At 40.6% G+C, this 17,862-nt stretch overlaps 1 protein-coding gene and 1 pseudogene across 1 annotated transcript; both read right to left on the bottom strand.

The window, feature by feature from the left end:
- Positions 1-6,420: 6,420 nt before the first annotated feature.
- Positions 6,421-7,370, bottom strand: LOC111159639 (annotated as a pseudogene).
- A 6,698-nt stretch (positions 7,371-14,068) lies between these two features.
- LOC111159543 (olfactory receptor 51I1-like) lies at positions 14,069-14,998 on the bottom strand. The gene has a single exon (XM_022522071.1). The coding sequence runs from the start codon at positions 14,996-14,998 to the stop codon at positions 14,069-14,071; it is 930 nt and encodes a 309-aa protein (XP_022377779.1).
- Between the last annotated feature and the right edge of the window lie 2,864 nt (positions 14,999-17,862).

Below are 17,862 nucleotides of genomic sequence, written 5' to 3'. Positions count from 1 at the left end.
ATTTTCAAGTGGAGCACCTGACACCATTAATAATCACTCTTTTTTTTCCCCATTACTAATTATATGAATTTTTTACCAGCTAATAAAACTCTGAGTTCACTTTTTGGATTTCTAAAACTGAGATAATAGTACCCATCTCATAAGGCTGAGTTTTCAATGAATCACAGTATGCAGAAGACACAGGTGTGCAAACCGAGGTGCTCAGTTTATGTGAATTCTTTTCTTCAACTCCATTCCAAAAAATTACACTGTGGATTATGGATGGGAACATCTATGGAAACATCTATGGTTCCATCCCCACGAGAATAGGAATTGGGGTAGCTAGATGGTAACTGTCCACACACACAGATACTTCCACTACCCTCTAAAGACTTCCCTGATGGGAGGATGGGTTTCTGAGGTGGAGATGACAGAATAAAATTCAACTTAGGACAATGAGAACTACCAGTGTCATGGGCTGAATTGTGTCCCCTGCAAATTCATATGTAGAAATTTAATCCCTGTATCTTTGCATATGACAGTATTTAGAGATAGGGTTTTTAAAGAGGTAATTAAGTTAAAATGAGTTCACTAGGATGGGCTCTATTCCAATATGACTGGTTTCCCATGGAGAAGAGGTGTTTAGACACAGATAAGCGCAACCACAGCTGGAAGACTATGTGGTGACATAGGGAGAAGACAGCCATTTGTAAGCCAAGGGAGGAAGGCCTCAGAGAAAACCAGAATGGTGAGAAATTGTGCAAGTCCTTCAAAGTTGTGAAAAAATAAGTTGTTTCAGCCACCCAGTCTGTGGTACTTTTTTTGGCAGCACTAGCAGATTATTCGAACCCAGGGCCTATGTTTCTGTAACTGTAAAACTAAAGTCGGCTATAGAAGAGAGTAGAAATATTTTGGTTACACTAAAAAGACTAGAGTTTGGAAACACAAAGAGGAATTATTGGGCAAAGTAGGTTGTTCAATGACTGGTGAATGGTCTGGCTGACTGTCCGTATTATAAAGTACAGTCTAAGTAATGGAAGACAAGGCACCCATCGACTCTAAGCCCACAGGCTTGCATGGGTCATGTCTCAGTGTGCTGCCTTTCCAGCAGCTATTAAGAATGAAATAATCTCTTAGTGAGAGCTTTCTTTCTTTTTTTTAATAATCATTTTTTTTAATTTATTTTCAGCATAACAGTATTCATTGTTTTTGTACCACACCCAGTGCTCCATGCAATCCATGCCCTCTCTAATACCCACCACCTGGTTCCCCCAACCTCCCACCCCCCCACCTCTTCAAACCCTTCAGATTGTTTTTCAGAGTCCATAGTCTCTCATTGTTCACCTCCCCTTCCAATTTCCCCCAACCAACTGAATGTTATAGTCACCAAACTCCCAGACAACTGCCAATATTTAAGTGGAAACTAAATGAAGATTAAATGAAGAAGTCTGCCCTAATTCTTTGTTCAATCTTTCTGTTTCCTTTCCCTGGACAAAACTGTTCTTTCCTTTGTGTACTTGTGCATGTGTGTATGTGTGTGACCTTCACAACTTAAGAAATGACATGATATGTTTAGATTTCAAAATAGATTTGCATTTTGGAAAATTTTTTTAGCTATTGTGAAATGTTTCTACATAAATTACTCAGTGCCTAGAAAGTAAATGACTCTATTAGTCCCATGTAAATATGGAAATGAACTTGTATCTCATAAAATTCAGAAGGTGGTCTTCTTGACCCTTTTTAAATTATTTTAAATGAGATATATAAGAGGAAGTAGGATTGAATATCAATTTTTTAGAGATGTGAAGTGGATCGTATTAGTTCAAGCAGAAGAGAGCTCAGGCTGCTGCTACAGAAAAAGGGATCTGATTCTAACTGGGCAGCTAAGAATCTTCTTGCAAATAATGAGCAAAAAAGCAAAGACAGAGAAAAACTGAAGCAATGAATTTGCCCTTCATCAGGTAAATAGATTAAAAAAAATGTGGTACATCCACATGATAGGATATTATTCAGAAATTTAAAAAAGGAATGAGATACCAGGATACATAAAGGCATAGATGAACCCTAAATGTGTATTGCTAAATGAGAGAAGCTAGTTTTAAAAACCTACATGTTTGCTTTCATTTATATGAAATTCTGAAAAAGGCAATTCTAGAAAAAGAATAAACTAATCAGTCATCACCAAGGATTTGGGAGAGTAGGATGCTGAATTGGTGAAGCAAAGAGGATTTTCTAGAGGGAGAAAATCATTCTATAATACTGGAATGGTACATACATGACACTATGCATTTGCCACTTCCCATAGCACTTTATAGCAGTACAGAAAGAACTATAATGTAGGTTAATTTTGATAAATACTTATGACATCAGAGATTCCCAGGATGGAATGCAGAATATGGCAAAAGAAAAATAGAATTCTATTACAAAATATGAAACAACTGCATTGAAGGAGATGGGTATTGCACTGAAGGATGTGTGTGCTGGATGGGCGTGGGGCGGAGTTGCTGCACTAAGCTTGCAAACTGGCTGGAGTCTGTAAGAGTAGAGACAGGAAGAACAATAAGTGCTGTACTCTGCTTGATGAAGTAATTTCTCATGGCAGTGTAATAAGCATTTCTACCAACACTTTACATGTGTGCTGGAATCGAACACCTAAGTGAATGGATGGCAGACGGAGGCAGCCAGGTTCTCACTACCTGAGTGGGAGGTTACAGAAAAACAAGAGGAGATGGCTTGAGTGATCCATGCAACAGAGCTGGAGACATCAATATGACGTCATGGTTAGCTCAACGTAGTTGCCTATGGTTAAATGCAGACATATTTGTATAGACCCGGGTGAGTATATGGACACGGATTTCCTTGCTCTGCCAGCTAAGAGGGCCTAGAAACAATGATAAACTAGTAGCCACAATCACACTCATTAACAGAAACAAATATTTTTAGAAGAAATTTTAATTTATCTGACAAAATCAGTATAAGAAATATGGAAGCTAAAAATTATTAGATTTTCAATGAGAAAATTAATTCAATTTATATATCAAAATTTTATTCCAATATTATATTCCATACTGGAAAAATAACAGGGAAAAAATATTTAAACATTTTTTAATAAAAATGCTAAACTCGTCTAATTTGTCCAACAATCCACTCTTACCAGGACTAAATATGAATGTACATGCTTGTACCATCCTTCTGCATTCGTTTGCAAAGGGTAATACATTTGACATGTTGTTTATGTCCTAATATGAGCATTTTTATTGGTGGATTTTTATGGTTATGGATTTCTAGTCTGGTATCTATTTGTATTTCTTTGCCTCTCACCTTGGGAGCTAGAGTCTAGTCATAGCTTGAGTGTAAATATATGCACATACATATGTGTGTGTGTATGTGTGTGTGTGTTTTGTTTTGTTTTGTTTTTTAACTGAAGGTGGTATCTGCATGGTATATTGAACAGCAGGTAATATGTGCAAAACACAGGACTCCAGCGATAACTTTTAACCTGTGAATTAGCAGGAATAAAGTAGTGACATCATATGTATTAAAAATTGGCTAATATTAAGTTACTATAGATATCACATTCATTATGCTACAGTATTGCACATATTTTTCTTAGAAGTTATCTATCTGCATATCACTATTTGTTTTTTTTGGGGGGAGAGGGTAGATTTTCTTTTTAGATATATTTATCTGAGAGAGAGAGAGAGAGCACATGTAAGGAAGGGCAGAGGGAGAGGGAGAGAAGCAGACTCCATTAAGCACAGACCCCCCCAAGGGTCTCCATCTCATGACCTTGAGATCATGGACCTCAGCAGAAATCAGAAGTCAAATGCTTAACAACTGAGCCACCCAGGCACCCAGATATGCCTATCAACTTGTTACTAACACATTGTCATTGGAGAAATGTTGCTGGGGAAATAGATCAGTCCTTTCTTTTTTTAGTGAGCATGCAGAAACTCTAATAGCAAGTTGATAGAGTATTTTTGTATGTGTTAAATCTAAGACATAATATAATCTTGTGTTTTGTCTTTTAAAAATCAACCTTAATGAGTTATAATTTACATAAAATTAAATGCACACATTATAAGGTACAGTTTAATGACGTAGACAAACACTTACACCCACCACCCAATCAAAATATGAAATTTTTCCATCACCCCCAAAACTTCCCTCTTAACCACTTCCAGTCAATCCCCTCCCCTGCACCCAGCCCCAGGCAACCACCGATCTACCTTCTGTCATGATAGATTAGTTTTTGCCTTTTCTAGAATTTCATATAAATGAAATTATCATGTGTAGTCTTTTGTGTCTTTCTTGCTTTGCAAACCATGTTTTTGAGGTTCGTTCATGTCTTTGTGCGTATGATAGTTTGTTCCTTTTTATTGCTCAGTGATATTCCACTATATGGATATTCACATTTCGCTTATCCATTCACCTACGGGTGGACACTTCAGTTGTTTCCATATTGGGGCTATTATGAAAAAGCATCCCTGCGTTAAGCTTTTTTGTGAATACATGTTTTCATTTCTCTTGTGCCTGTCATGCAGTTTTCCAAAGCACTTGTACTATTTCCACCAGCAATGTGTAACATTTTCGTCAGTCTTTTCAATGTTAGTCATGCTAACTTGTTAAGTCCTAGCTCATTGTGGTTTTAATTGCATTGTATTTTATCATATTATAAAAGATCTTTATATACTCTGTATGCAAGTCTTTTGTGAGATGCATGTACTGTAAATAATTTCCCTGTCTTTAACTTGCATTTTCATTTCCTTAATAACGTGTTTTGAAGAGCAGACATTCTAAAATTCTGAGGAATTCTATGCCCGTTAAATCTAATATAAAATTTGGGTTTGTATTTCTCAAGTCCTTTTAAAAATTAAGCTTTTTTAAAAAGATTTTATTTAATTATTTTGGGGGGTGCAGAGAGAGTCTTTAAGCAGACATGGGGTCCAACTCAAGCCTTTATCTCATGACCCTGAGATAATAACCTGAGCCAAAAACAAGAGTCTGAGGCTTAACAAACTAGGTCACCCAGGAGCCCCTAAAAAGTAAATCTTTAAAAAAAAAAAAAAAGTGAATCTTTTGTTTGGAGATAATTGTAGGTGCACATGCAGTTGTAAGAAATAATCAGTCACCCTGACTTTATAGAAACTGTTATTGGTGGGAATGTAATCTAGTAATTAGCGACAAAAAAGTAATCATCACCTAATGAACTGGACAAAGTCAGGAAGAACTATATATAGTGAGGAAAACATTTGCATTGTAATTGGAGGTCCTGAAGTAAGAAAGGCTGAAAACCTGAGACCAGTTACTGGTCAACCAGCCCAGTCTTATCAATGCACTCTACACAAAGCCCTGTCTGTGTTCCTTAAGAGGTGTGAGAATGGTCTTTCCCATATGACTAAAGGTTTCCAGGAAACCCTAGAAAGGCATAGGTAGATACAACCAGCCCCATGCTGACAGAGCTGAAGGTGAGGTAAGGCCAAGAAAAATATAAAAATATACCCATCATACCATAAGCTGAGGTTACTGAAGGCTGAAGGGAGGGGAGGAAAGAAAAACAGGAATATCCAGGCACAGTGACACCAGACCTACTTGGCCCTGCAAATAGGGTCTGAGAGTGTACTGGAGCAGAATTTGGGGCTTTTGGTAGAATTCTTAGGATCTGAAACCTGGACAATCTGAGATTGTCTATATTTTATTTTGTGCCTAAACTGAGGTAATTTAATCAGCTGTTCTTCAACCTCAGAGTCTCCAAGTACATAAATTCTAAGGGTAGAGATCATTGGATGTGGATTGTACAGAGTCTGGTTCCTTCCATACCAGGAAGGAGGCTGCTTCATAAGTAGGTTCCCATATAAGTTATCGTTTAAACAAGGACATTCTGGGGAGGGAAAGAGAGTGCTGTATAAATAATGATGCTGAGGAAAATAAGTGTAAACCATGATTATCTTGGGCAAACCAAAAAGTATGCTCACCTTACTCAAAGGCACATTCCTAGGACAATCTCTTTCTTGGGGGATATTCTTAATCCCCACCTAACCTCTCAAAAACAGCAATTTGTTTTGTTTCAATTCAAACATCAAGACCCAGCCTTAATGTTAACTTACTAACTTTACTGTTAACTTATTATTTATTGGGCTTTTTTGTTTAGGACGTTTGGGGGTAAATAAAAAAGTGAAATTCACGATCTCTGCCCTCAAGCCGATCACATCTGGTGAGAGAAGACATTCACATACATACATACAGAGACACACGGATGTTGACAGGATGTGAAATAAAAGCGGCCAGGGATGACTCATGATCCAGAGTCAAGCCTTTGACAATGCTTAGAATTCCTCATTCCTATTTCTCCACAAAATGCCTGGTGTCCAGCTTTGCTCACAGCAGAAACACCATCAGAGTTTATGGAGTGCCTTGAAGTCTTTGCCCTGTTAGAAGGATTCAGAGCCATTTCCTCTTGCAGGAGAACAAGTTGAAAATTCCCTGTCGGATTGGCTTGGTCTTGACACTGTAGATGATGGGGTTGAGGACAGGAGGCACAAAGAGGTAGATGCTAGACATAAGTGTGTGGACCAGGGGTGAGGCATGCTTGGTAGCTCGATGCATCACAGACACACCAATCATGGGCACATAGTACAAAAGCACTGCACAGATATGAGACACACATGTGTTGAGGGCCTTCCGCCGTCCCTCCCCAGAGGCAATGCCTAGCACCGTGTAAAGAATCAGCACATAAGAGACCACGATGAGCAGTGAGTCCAGCCCAAAAGTGGCCAGGACAATGGACAAACCCAGGATGCTATTGAGCTTAGTATCAGCACAAGGCAGCTGAATCAGGTCTGAGTGGAGACAGTAGGAATGGGAGAGGACATTAACATGGCAATAGGGCAGTTGCCTCAAAAGGATTGGAAGTGGGGCCATGAACATCACACTCTTCAGTGTGATTCCCAGACCCATGCAGATGATACAGGACAGGGTTAGGATGGCTGTATATCACAGTGGATTGTAGATGGCTACAAAGCTGTCATAACTCATGGACAAAAGGACCCCTAACTCCATGCCTGAGAAGATGTGGATGAAGAACATCTGAGCCAGGCAGCCATCAAAGTCAATCTGGCGAGCATCAAACCAAAGAATACCCATGACAGTGGCAATGTAGACACAGATACACCCACCTCAGTCACAGCCAGCATGGAGAGGAACAGGTACATGGGCTAATGTAGAGCAGCGTCCACATACACTGCTGCCATGATTAGGCTGTTACCCACAATGGCCACAATATACATGGTGAAGAAGGGGATAGAAAGCCAGCCATGTTGAGCCTCTAATCCTGGGATGCCAGTTAGGAAGACAGACAGGACATCAAGACTTTCATTGCTTTCAGCTCCCATGTCACCAAAAGCAGAGATGTCTTCACCTGACATGTGGGACAAAAAAAAATGAAATTAGCTTCCTCCTGAAGGTCTTCTGCCTTAGCAGCTCACTTCAAAGGCTGAAGGAGGCAGATGGAAGGAAGTGAGGGAAGTTGCAGCCATCTACATCATTTTGGGTAAAAATATAACAGACACTTTCTTCTCACCTCCTCTTTCTCTGACCTCTAAAGCCCTAAAATTTTACATGTAAAGGAAATATTTGAAACTGGCCAATCTTAGGAGAGACCGCATAGCTTAAAAATTGAGAGCAGAAACAGAATAAATCAGACCTGTCAAAATCCACACTCAGCCGATTACTAGATGTGATGTGGGCAACTTACTTATACTCTAATCCAAAGGGAGTTTTGTTTGTTTGTTTTCGGTTTTTTACTTGTAATGTGGAGATAAGAATAGTATTTAATTGTGTTTAAGAAACAGAAGCCACCTAAGGGAGAAGAATGAGGTGATGCTGGAGAAGTTGGTCTTCATTTTCACAGGCAGTGAAAAGGACAGAGTGGCAGATGCACATTTTTTTTCCCTGCCTTCCATGCAGACGGTGGGGTGGCGGGGGGCCAGGTGGAAGAGGTCCGGAAACCTTCTAAAGTGGCCCCTCTCAGATGTCTATTGATTCAGTTGCCAACAGTCTCTCTAGGACCTGAAACCAGAGTCCTGTTTTGCACCTATTGATAGATTCCCCTCCACTGCATCCTTATCAAACTGTCACCCACACTCAGCTTGAACACTCCCAATGATGGGAGCTCACTGCACCTAACGCCGCTATCCTGGTTAGATGCACTGACTTCTGAAGTGCTTTCTTACCTGGGGCTTAAAGGTGCTTGCTCCATATTGGTGCAATTGCTGCAGACACAGAGAAACAATCTCTTTCAGGTTTCACCTGAATATTATTCTTCCTGGTATCTGTTAATTGCTTGCAAAATACATCTGAACTCGCAAACATGTATTTACTTGTGTAGTTATTTGTTTAAGAGTCAAAGCTGCACAATAGGGTGATAATCTTCTGGTCAGCAGAGGTGTTCAAGCAAAGACTGAATTATCTTTGCTGGGAATATTGGCGGGACAATCCCAGTACCTGCTGCATTGGGACTAAAGGCCTTTTCTGCCTTTTTCAACTGTTTTTCTGCCCTCAGGCCTGATGTCCAGCCTGCCAAGATCTCTCTCTCATCCTGTGACACTGAGAATATCAGGGCTGTGGATCTGTGTGGGGCCCAAGAGAGACCAGTTCTCAATGCCTGTCGTGGGTTCATGTGCCTTTCCCTAAACCACTTTCCAGCACCCTATCTGAAAGTGTGTGGGAGGACCAGGAACATTTGAATAAATATTACTCTATTTGTAGGAAACCTACACGAAAATAAGATCTGGGGATATTTTTTTTTAAACCTCTCCATCACAGACCAAACAAGTCGCAGCAAATACACAGCCCATATGTGGCCTGACAGAGACTCACTCAAAGATACAGAGACGTGAGACACCGGGAGAACCTCAGAGGCCCAAATGGAACTATAGACTGAAACATACTCTTGCACACATGCCTTGGAGAGGCAAACAGACTCAGACTCACCCGAGAGAGCTTTGTGAAATGGCAGTGAGATTGAAAGAGCATAGGCCAGAGCTCATGAAGTCATGGAAAAAAGCCTTAGGCAGGCAGGAGTAAGAGGGGAGGAGGACTCTATATGTCTCTGAGTGAGAGACCCCAGGGGCCAGGACCCTGGGGCCCTGGTGTGCCTGAGGGTGATGCTGAGCTGGTGATGAGAAAAGGAGGGGGATTATATCTCCCCTTGGGAAGAGAAAGGAAATAAAAATACATCCCCTAAATATACTTCCCTCTCTCTGCACAGAAAATAAAAATCTCAACAGTTTCCCTGTGATGCAGAGGATGAAGACAAATCCCCATCTCCATGGCAACATCCTCTTGGCCCCCAATAATCCAGTCTTGAAACTGGAACTCTCAGCCCAGAACCAGGAATCTACATCCTCAAATTCTGGACTTAAAGCCTGTATTGCAGGCAGAACCTAAAGTTTAGACCCCAGTGGGCAAACTCCGGGACTCAGAGCTCAAGAGAAGAGAGCTTGGAGCCCAGGAATTTACCAATAAGGGATATGACTGAACTTCCTTCACCCACTCATCGTAGCTGTTCCCTATTCAATTCTCACTCCCATCCCTTACACTCAACCCCTCACCAAATTCAGAGGTCTCGTTCAGGAGAGACATCCTAGGATGCTGAAAGACTGTAGGGTTCACAGTCCCACAGAGGTAGGTTTGAGTCCTAGTTTTACCATCTACCAGCTTCATGATTTCAAGAGATTAGCATTTCTTGAACTTGTAACTCAATTCATAAGGGGTTAGTACCTATCTATAGGGGTAGATATTCAAATGAAAAGAAGAAAGTAACAGTTTTTAATGTGATTGTACCTCACATGATAATTATCCTTATCATAAATTCTGCTGGAGTCCCCAATTTCAAATACCCCTAATAAATTCTTTCCCAAATATTTAATCTTCCCACTAAGTATTTCAATTGGCCTCATCCTTGTTTCAGTTTCAAATAGGATAAAGATATATTTAAAGAAGGCATAACAGGAAAGCGAAATAAGTCAATCTGAGAAAGAATTATCATATGATCTCTCTGGTATCAGGAATTTGAGAGGTAGGGCACGAATTGTTGGGTGTAGGGAAGGAAAAAAATGAAACAAGATGGGATCGGGAGGGAGACAAACCATAAGAGACTCTTAATCTCACAAAACAAGCTGAGGGTTGCTGGGGGGTGGTGGGTAGGGATAGGGTGGCTGGGTTATGGACATTGGAGAGGGTATGGGCTATCGTGAGTGCTGTGAAATGTGTAAGCTTGATGATTCACAGACCTGTATCCCTGGGGCAAACAATACATTACATGTTAATTTTAAAAATAAAATAAAATAAAAAAGAAGGCATAGCAGGAGAGCTCTCTCCCCTTTATAAACTGAGGAGTGGGATACTTAGGGAAAGCAAACAGAAGAGAGATATAGAGAAAATTTCCCCTTCCCTATGAGGAACTTCGAAATATCTCCAAGAGAAATATCTCCAAAGAGCACTTTTTGCTTTCCACTATTGTAGAATTTCTTGGATCAGATGAATGAGTTGGGACCCCGGAGATGGAATTCAAGAGAATGCAGATGACAACCTTGTGAATGAAGTCAGAGAATCACAGGAAAAAAAACAGAGACCAAAACAATGCAGATTGGGCATAAGCCCCTGGTGAGAAGGGGCAAGACTTTGAGAAGTCATAGAGTCAAGTGACTCTAGGTATGTCATTAGGGACAAGATGATGGGGAACAGGCATCAAATCAGATACAATTCATTCATTTATTTAATTAGTCATTTGGTTGTTCATTGAATTAACATGTACTGGGTGTACCAAACACTGCTAGGCACAGGATTTTAGGTTTAACTGTCATTATCTCTTGTGGGGGTTTTTTGTTGTTGTTTTTGTTTGTTTGTTTGTTTTTTGTTTTTTGCTTTTGCTTTTTACTTTTAAAAAGTCCTTTTTAAAGATTCAGTATCTGAAGATTCTGTTTCCATTAATTGACAGGAAAAGTCAACAGAAACCCTAAGTACTGGTTTGAAGTGACAATAGTAAACCTAGCATCTGTACAAATCCCAACAAAGGGGACTTTTATAAGTGTTAAAGGTTATCTATGGGAAATTATGCAACACTTTCCCCCATAAAGCTTAAGTAGAGAAATAAATGTGCCCTGTGAAGTATTAAGTGGGATTTTCCACAATAGAGCAAAGCAAAGCAGATACATGTTTGGTGTAGAAGAATATAACCAGAGTAGGCATATCGCTTCTAAAAAAGAAATACACTGTTTAGAAAGAAGTTCATAGACTTTGTAGAAAGGAGAGAGAAGCCTCAGAAGAGGTGTTGGTCAGGGGACTTGTATACATTGAAATCCTGCTGACAACTGGCAAGGTCCCACATCTCACTGTGACAAACAACTGATATTTTTTTTCCCCCTCTAGGTTCTAATTGCCTGGAGGGCAGCCTTAAAATTAGAGCTTGACTGAATTTTGGATTCCAGGTATGTTGTGATGGCATGGGGTGAGAACTGGGGGGTAAAGAAGGGAATCACAAGGTTGGACAGGAGCCTCAGAGTGACTGTGGGATGGCTGGGGGATTGTTCATCAAATCCTTCTGTGAAGCTGTTTCAGTGTTCCACCTGTACCACCTCGTGGAGATAAAAGGCTGTAATCTGCATTTCCCTTCACCACAGCACCATATGCCCCTGCCCTTCACTCAGTCTCCTCCCAGCTTTCAAACCACCCATGGGGCCTCTGGGGGACTCAGTTGATTAAGCCTAAGTGTCTGACTCGATTTTGGCTCAGGTACTGATCTCAGCATAGAGTCTGCTTCTCCCTCTCCATCCTCCCCTGCCCCTCCTCCTGCGTGCTCTCTCTCTCTCTCTCTTTCTCTCCCCAAAATAAATAAATAAAATCTTGTTTGTGCGCACTACATCCTTGGAATAACCTTCTCGGCAAGGGTGTCGGGGGAAAGGGGGTAAGTTGGCACTCCTTGGAAGCCAGGAGCCCTGTGACTGGATCTCGGGATTGCTGGGATTATTTGGGGACTTTTAATTGTGAGACACCATGAGAAAATACGTATATGCCAAAGTGCCCTCAGACATTGAGTGCTCACCCACAGTGTGATAACTTCTCTGCTATCTTTGATCTTGTGTTAATTCAAGGGTGTGTACATGGGGAGAGTTTTCATAAGACAGAGCAAACCCACATGAGCAAATGCTGGAAACAGTTCTAGTCCTCAAAACCCAGGGAACAGTGATTCTTACTTAAACAGGTGGAACATTTGGGTTCTTTCTTCATTGAATGCTTTTGTGGCATCACAATATATAGAATCTTCAACTAAGTTTTCTGGTCTGCAAGTATAGGTGACTGTCAGAACTCCATTCTCCCAGATCACCACCAATACCTGTAGTTGATTTTATCTTTCATGGAATCACCTATACCAAATTTCATGGAATAACCTTCTCAGGGATGTTTTGTTCTTTACTACGAAAACCTTATGTATATTCAATTTTATTCATGGCACAAGCTTGACTCTACTCAAGAGACTCTTTATTAGTTGGGTGTTCAGTGTGCAGAAAGAGTTAACATAGCAGGTCCAAGACAGCATATTCTTAGAATGGTCATGTTGCAAAGAGTCCCTCGGTTGGCATCTGGGAACTTGGATCTCCAGGGGATTCCCGCAACCCAAACTGCTGAGAGTGACTCACTAGGCCTAAACTGTTTATGCAAACAATGTGATTTATGCTGAGCACTTGATTTCCTCTTGGAGGTCTGCAATTTTGATATTACCACTAGAAGTTGCCTACCTGACTCGCCCCCAACAAAAACCTTGTTAAGTCTTTAAAGATAAATAAATAAATAATAAGTAAATAAAATATTAAAACACACACACACAATCTTCTCAAGATTGTACTTCCCAAATTTCTCAACATGAAACTTCCCCTTTGTCTAAACAAATCTGTTTGCAATTCTTCTAAATATTCTAGACTAATATTCTAGGTTAAAGCTTCTCAACCTTAGAGAATTATATCAGAATTACCTGGAGAATTTATTAAAACACAGCTTGTTAGACCTCACCTCCCAGATTTTCTGGTTTGGGAAATCTGAGGAAGGGCCAGAGACTCTTCATGCTTAACAAATTCCCATGCGTTGCTGGTGACGCTGGTCTGGAAATTACACTTTGAGAACCACTTTTCCAGACTCTTGTAACTCATGAGTCTTGTTATTTTTACTACACATCACATGGACATTACCTGAGAGGTGTTTGAAAGAGTAGCACTGTGCTTCTCAAGCTTTAATCACCCATGGGTCTTACTAAATACAACTTGAATTCAGTAGGTCTGGTGTGAGGTCTAAGATTCTGTTTCTCTAAAAAACTACCAGATATACCAATGCTGCTCTTCACTGGGCCATACTTGGAACATAAGGTTCTAAACTTCCTTTGCCTGAAGATTTCTTCTCAGGCAGTTATTTATGCTAAGACCATAACCTTCTCTTTTTCCTATCACCCTGTACCAAGTACCCTAACCCCTCTCATCCTTCACAAATTACTTTATATAAACACACACACACACGCACACACACATGCACACACACACACACACACACACACACACACACACAGTCTGATCTTGATCTCTGAACATGAAATGGGTCTTCTCTTGAACATGAAGCACCAAACCGCCACAGAATTTGCTGTCTAATGTCTATCATTTCCCTCACTCTGAGTGGTAGTAGCATTATTTGTGCTCAGCCTGTTTGCTTGGTAAAATTTCCATTGTTTCCATATATACCACACATTTTTCAGGGCATCTGTTACTCATTTTTATGTTTTTTTCCTTGATATATCTCTTACTTAACAATATGCCTTATTCACCATTATAACATTCTTAGCGACTAGCACAAAATTTTCACATGGTAAATGTTCAGTATATATTTATGACATTTTATTGAGTCAGATGTTCTCTTATTAGTTCCATATTCCATCTCTCAAGATTTTGGTTTCCCTCCCCGTGTTTTAGCATTCCTAAAGCTGGCAAACCAGCCCCAGTCCTTTCTCCAAAGGACTTCTTTTAGTAGCCTTCCTCAGCTCTGGGATTTATGAAGGATTTTGAAGATCCCTCTGCGTATTTCCTTTGTCTTCATGCTGTATGATGGGGTTGAGCATAGGAGGTACAAACAGGTAGACATTGGACATCATGACATGAACAACAGGTGGGGCACTTTTCCAGAAGCAACGGATCATGGAGACAGCAATTATGGGCACATAAAAAGCCAGCACTGCACAGATGTGTGACATGCAGGTGTTGAGTGCCTTGAGCCGCTGCTCCTGGGATGCGATGGCCAACACAGCTCTCAGGATCAATGCATAGGAAAGCAGGATGAATGCCGAGTCAATGCCATAGGTGAAAATGACAACAAAGAGCCCATAGATGTTGTTAACGTGGATGTCTCCACACGCCACTTTCATGAGATCTGGATGGAGGCAGTATGAATGATGCAAGATTCTGCCCTTGCAGAAGGGCAGACGTTTTACCAGAAAGAGGAAAGGGAAGAGTGTGATGAAACTCTTGGCAAGGATGCCCAGGCCCATAGCCAAGATGCAGCTGTTGGTGAGTACAGTGGCATAGCGTAGTAGGTCACAAATAGCCACAAAACGATCAAAGCTCATGGTCAGCAGTATGCCTGATTCCATGAAAGAGAACGTGTGGACGAAGAACATCTGAACCAAGCAGGCATCGAAGCCAATGTGGCGGTAGTTGAAGCAGAAGGTAGCAAGCACAGTGGGAAGTGTAGAGAAGGACATTCCCAGATCGTTGAGAGAGAGCATAGAGAGGAAGTAGTACATGGGCTGGCGCAGAGCAGGCTCCCGAACCACCAGAGTGAGGATGCTGAGGTTGCCTATGATGGAAATCAGGTAGAGGATGCAGAAAATCAGGGCAACCCAGGTGTGGCCTGTCTGCATCCCCGGAATGCCTGTCAGCTGGAGTGTGGCTAGCTGGAAGGGGGTATCATTGAGGCTCAGCATGGCAGGCAGTTGTGAGAATACAGACAGGGGGTGACCCCCGGTGGGTGTTTTGGGGGAGTTCTTCACTTTCTTTCAGACCTCCTGTCTCCAACACAAAAGGTTAGAGATTGAAAGTGTTTGTCTATGTTCCTGCTTCTCTCATTAGACTATGAGCTCTCTGAGGGTAGTAACTGGGTTCTGCTCATTTCTCTATCACCAGTGCTCAGTACCCTGTCTAGGCCATGGTAGAAACTCCATGAAGATGTGATGATCAGGTGAGTGCCATGGCATGACAGGGCAATAAGTAGGAGACAGCATGAATGATGCCCCTAATCTTTACCTTAAAGTGCATCATTCCTTCACTTCCCCCATCTCATCCTAGAAGCCATCTTTTGGAAATCTGGGACATATAGAAATTAAGATAAACAGGGAAAAAGAAACACCACCCATTCCTTTGGGAATCCTTTGGTTGATGGTGCAGATGAAACTTCTACCCTGTGAACTTATAGCTTCAATAACCTTTACTCAGGTCTCCTCAGACTCCCAGTCCCACAACTATCCCTGGACCTGCCATCACCAAAAAATATTCCACCTCTGCAATTTTAAATTCCTTTATTTTTTACTTTATTATAATAGCCTTCTACCTTCTACCTCTCCTACCTTCTCAAACCCATACAGTGCTCTCAGTGTCTCAATAACTCTCCTATATTATCCTGGCCTATTTGTCTGTGAGTTCCTCCTTACTTTTTCTTTGACCCAGTCTCCCACTGGGACTGGTACCCTTATCTTCTTTTTGTTTCTCTTTCACATTCATACAGGAAACACCAACATTTGATAACTTCTATAACCAAACTTCTGAGTGTACAGCTGGATAAAACCAAAGAAGCAAGTGTTTTATTGGAAAACAGAGAGACAGACTGATAGAGTCATTTTAACACTACTTAAATTTTAAACTCACATCTTTATCTGTTCTCACCCACTAGTTTCTGATAAAGGGGTGTCTCCCCTTGTCCAAGGCCAAGCCCTCCACCTCCAGAATTCTATTTCTTGCTATCTCTTTCAGAAACCTCTCCCATTAGTCTACTGTACTGCAAGTTCAGTCTCTCCTTTCCTGTCTCTTTCCCTTCAGGCAAGAAAACATGTATGAGACCAGACAGACCACCATAAAAATATAACAGTCCCTCTCTTAATTCTTCCTTAATTCTTAGTCAAACTCCTTGAAATACTGTCTCCCTAACATGGAAAGGGAGCCTGTTTATATGTCTGCTTTTCTAGTTCCATTCTCAGATCCTGAAAGTCAAGGTTTCAAACTTATTTTTTTAATTATTATTATTAACATATAATGTATTATTGGCCCTAGGGGTAAATGTCTGTGAATCATCAGGCTGGCACATTTCACATCAAGGTTTCAAACTTATTGGCCTTACCTTCTATCACTGTTCAATTTATTATACTGTGGTTGCCACACTTCCCCCTACCAACTAAAATGAATTGCTCTGTGCTCACCTCTATGCTCACCAGTCACCTCTTTGTTGCTCATCTGGGTGAAAACATTCTCTCTCTTCATCCAGGTGAGCTCTCCATCAGAGTAAATATTGTTGGCTACTTAGTTTCCTCCTACTTCACATCTCTTTTTATAGCTTCTTTACTGACTCTTTCTTTGTCTTTCTCCTTAAGCAGTGGCAGTCTAATTCCAGGAAAAGTAAACAGTAGTCAGAATGGTGTAGATTGAGAAAACCATACCATGAAAGACTTCTTCTCAGCCTTAGGGCACCTGGGTGGCACAGTAGGTTAACTGTTCATCTCTTGGTATCAGCTCATGATCTGGGCATTGAGATCGAGCCCCACATTGGGCTCCATGGGAACCATGGAGTCTTTTTTATATTCTTTCTTCCTCTCCCTCTGCCTCTCCTGTTCATGCTTTCTCTGTCTCTCTCAAATAAATAAATAAATCTTTTAAAAAATTTAAAAAAAGACTTCTCATCCTTAATCCAAAATATCTCTGTAACTATTTCCATGGTATTTGATATCTCAAATTAAAGCTCCAATCTTGAGAGAACAGAATGGTGCTTGTCAGAGGCTGAGAGTGGGGGTGATGAGGGAAATGGGAGATGTTAGTCAGTGGATACAAGCTTCCAGCTCCAAGACAAATAAATTCTGTGAAACTAATAATAGCAGAATGACTATAATTCACAATACTGTAATATATACTTGAGAGTCATCAAAAGAGTAGATCGTAAATGTCATAACACACACACACACACACACACACACACACACACAATGGAAATTATGTAAGGGAATGAAGGTGTTAACTAATCTTATTGTGGTGCTCATTTTGCTGTATATACGTGTATCCAATCCTCACACTGTATACCCCAAACTGACACATGCTATATGTCAATAATATCACAATAAAACTGGAAAAATCTATATTTGAAATTTAAAAATAAAATAAGTTCCCCTTTGGAATTTAGGCATAATGACTCCCCTATTTTCTTATAACAACTCCTTATTCCTTTGACTTTCTAGAATTTCCATCTTTTCCCCTGTCTTCTTAATAAATACAGTGAAATTAGATGGTGCCCAGAGGCTGGAGAACCCCCAGATGTTAGGAATAATCCTGAAAGTACGTGGACCATGAGAAGGAAATTTGTGTATTCTTCGTTTTTGCTCATCCAAATGAGAATCTAAAGGAATCCTTTAACGAGTAGGGTTTCTTTTCCCTATTCCCCCTCTAAATGTCTCTCTTTATCCTGACCCAGGTTCAAAGACAATGTCTCCAAAAAGTCTTCTCAAATCCAGCCTACCCAGATTTGGTTTTTTATCATCTTCACTCCAAGATTATTTTCACATACTGAAGAAGTGGAAACACTCTTAAGAGT

Source organism: Enhydra lutris, unplaced genomic scaffold, assembly GCF_002288905.1.
Source record: "Enhydra lutris kenyoni isolate GAN:26980312 unplaced genomic scaffold, ASM228890v2 scaffoldscaffold68, whole genome shotgun sequence".
In the NCBI taxonomy this organism is placed as follows: Eukaryota; Metazoa; Chordata; class Mammalia; order Carnivora; family Mustelidae; genus Enhydra; species Enhydra lutris.
The sequence above is the reverse complement of the archived record's forward strand: the minus strand, read 5'-3'. Positions and strand labels throughout refer to the sequence as shown.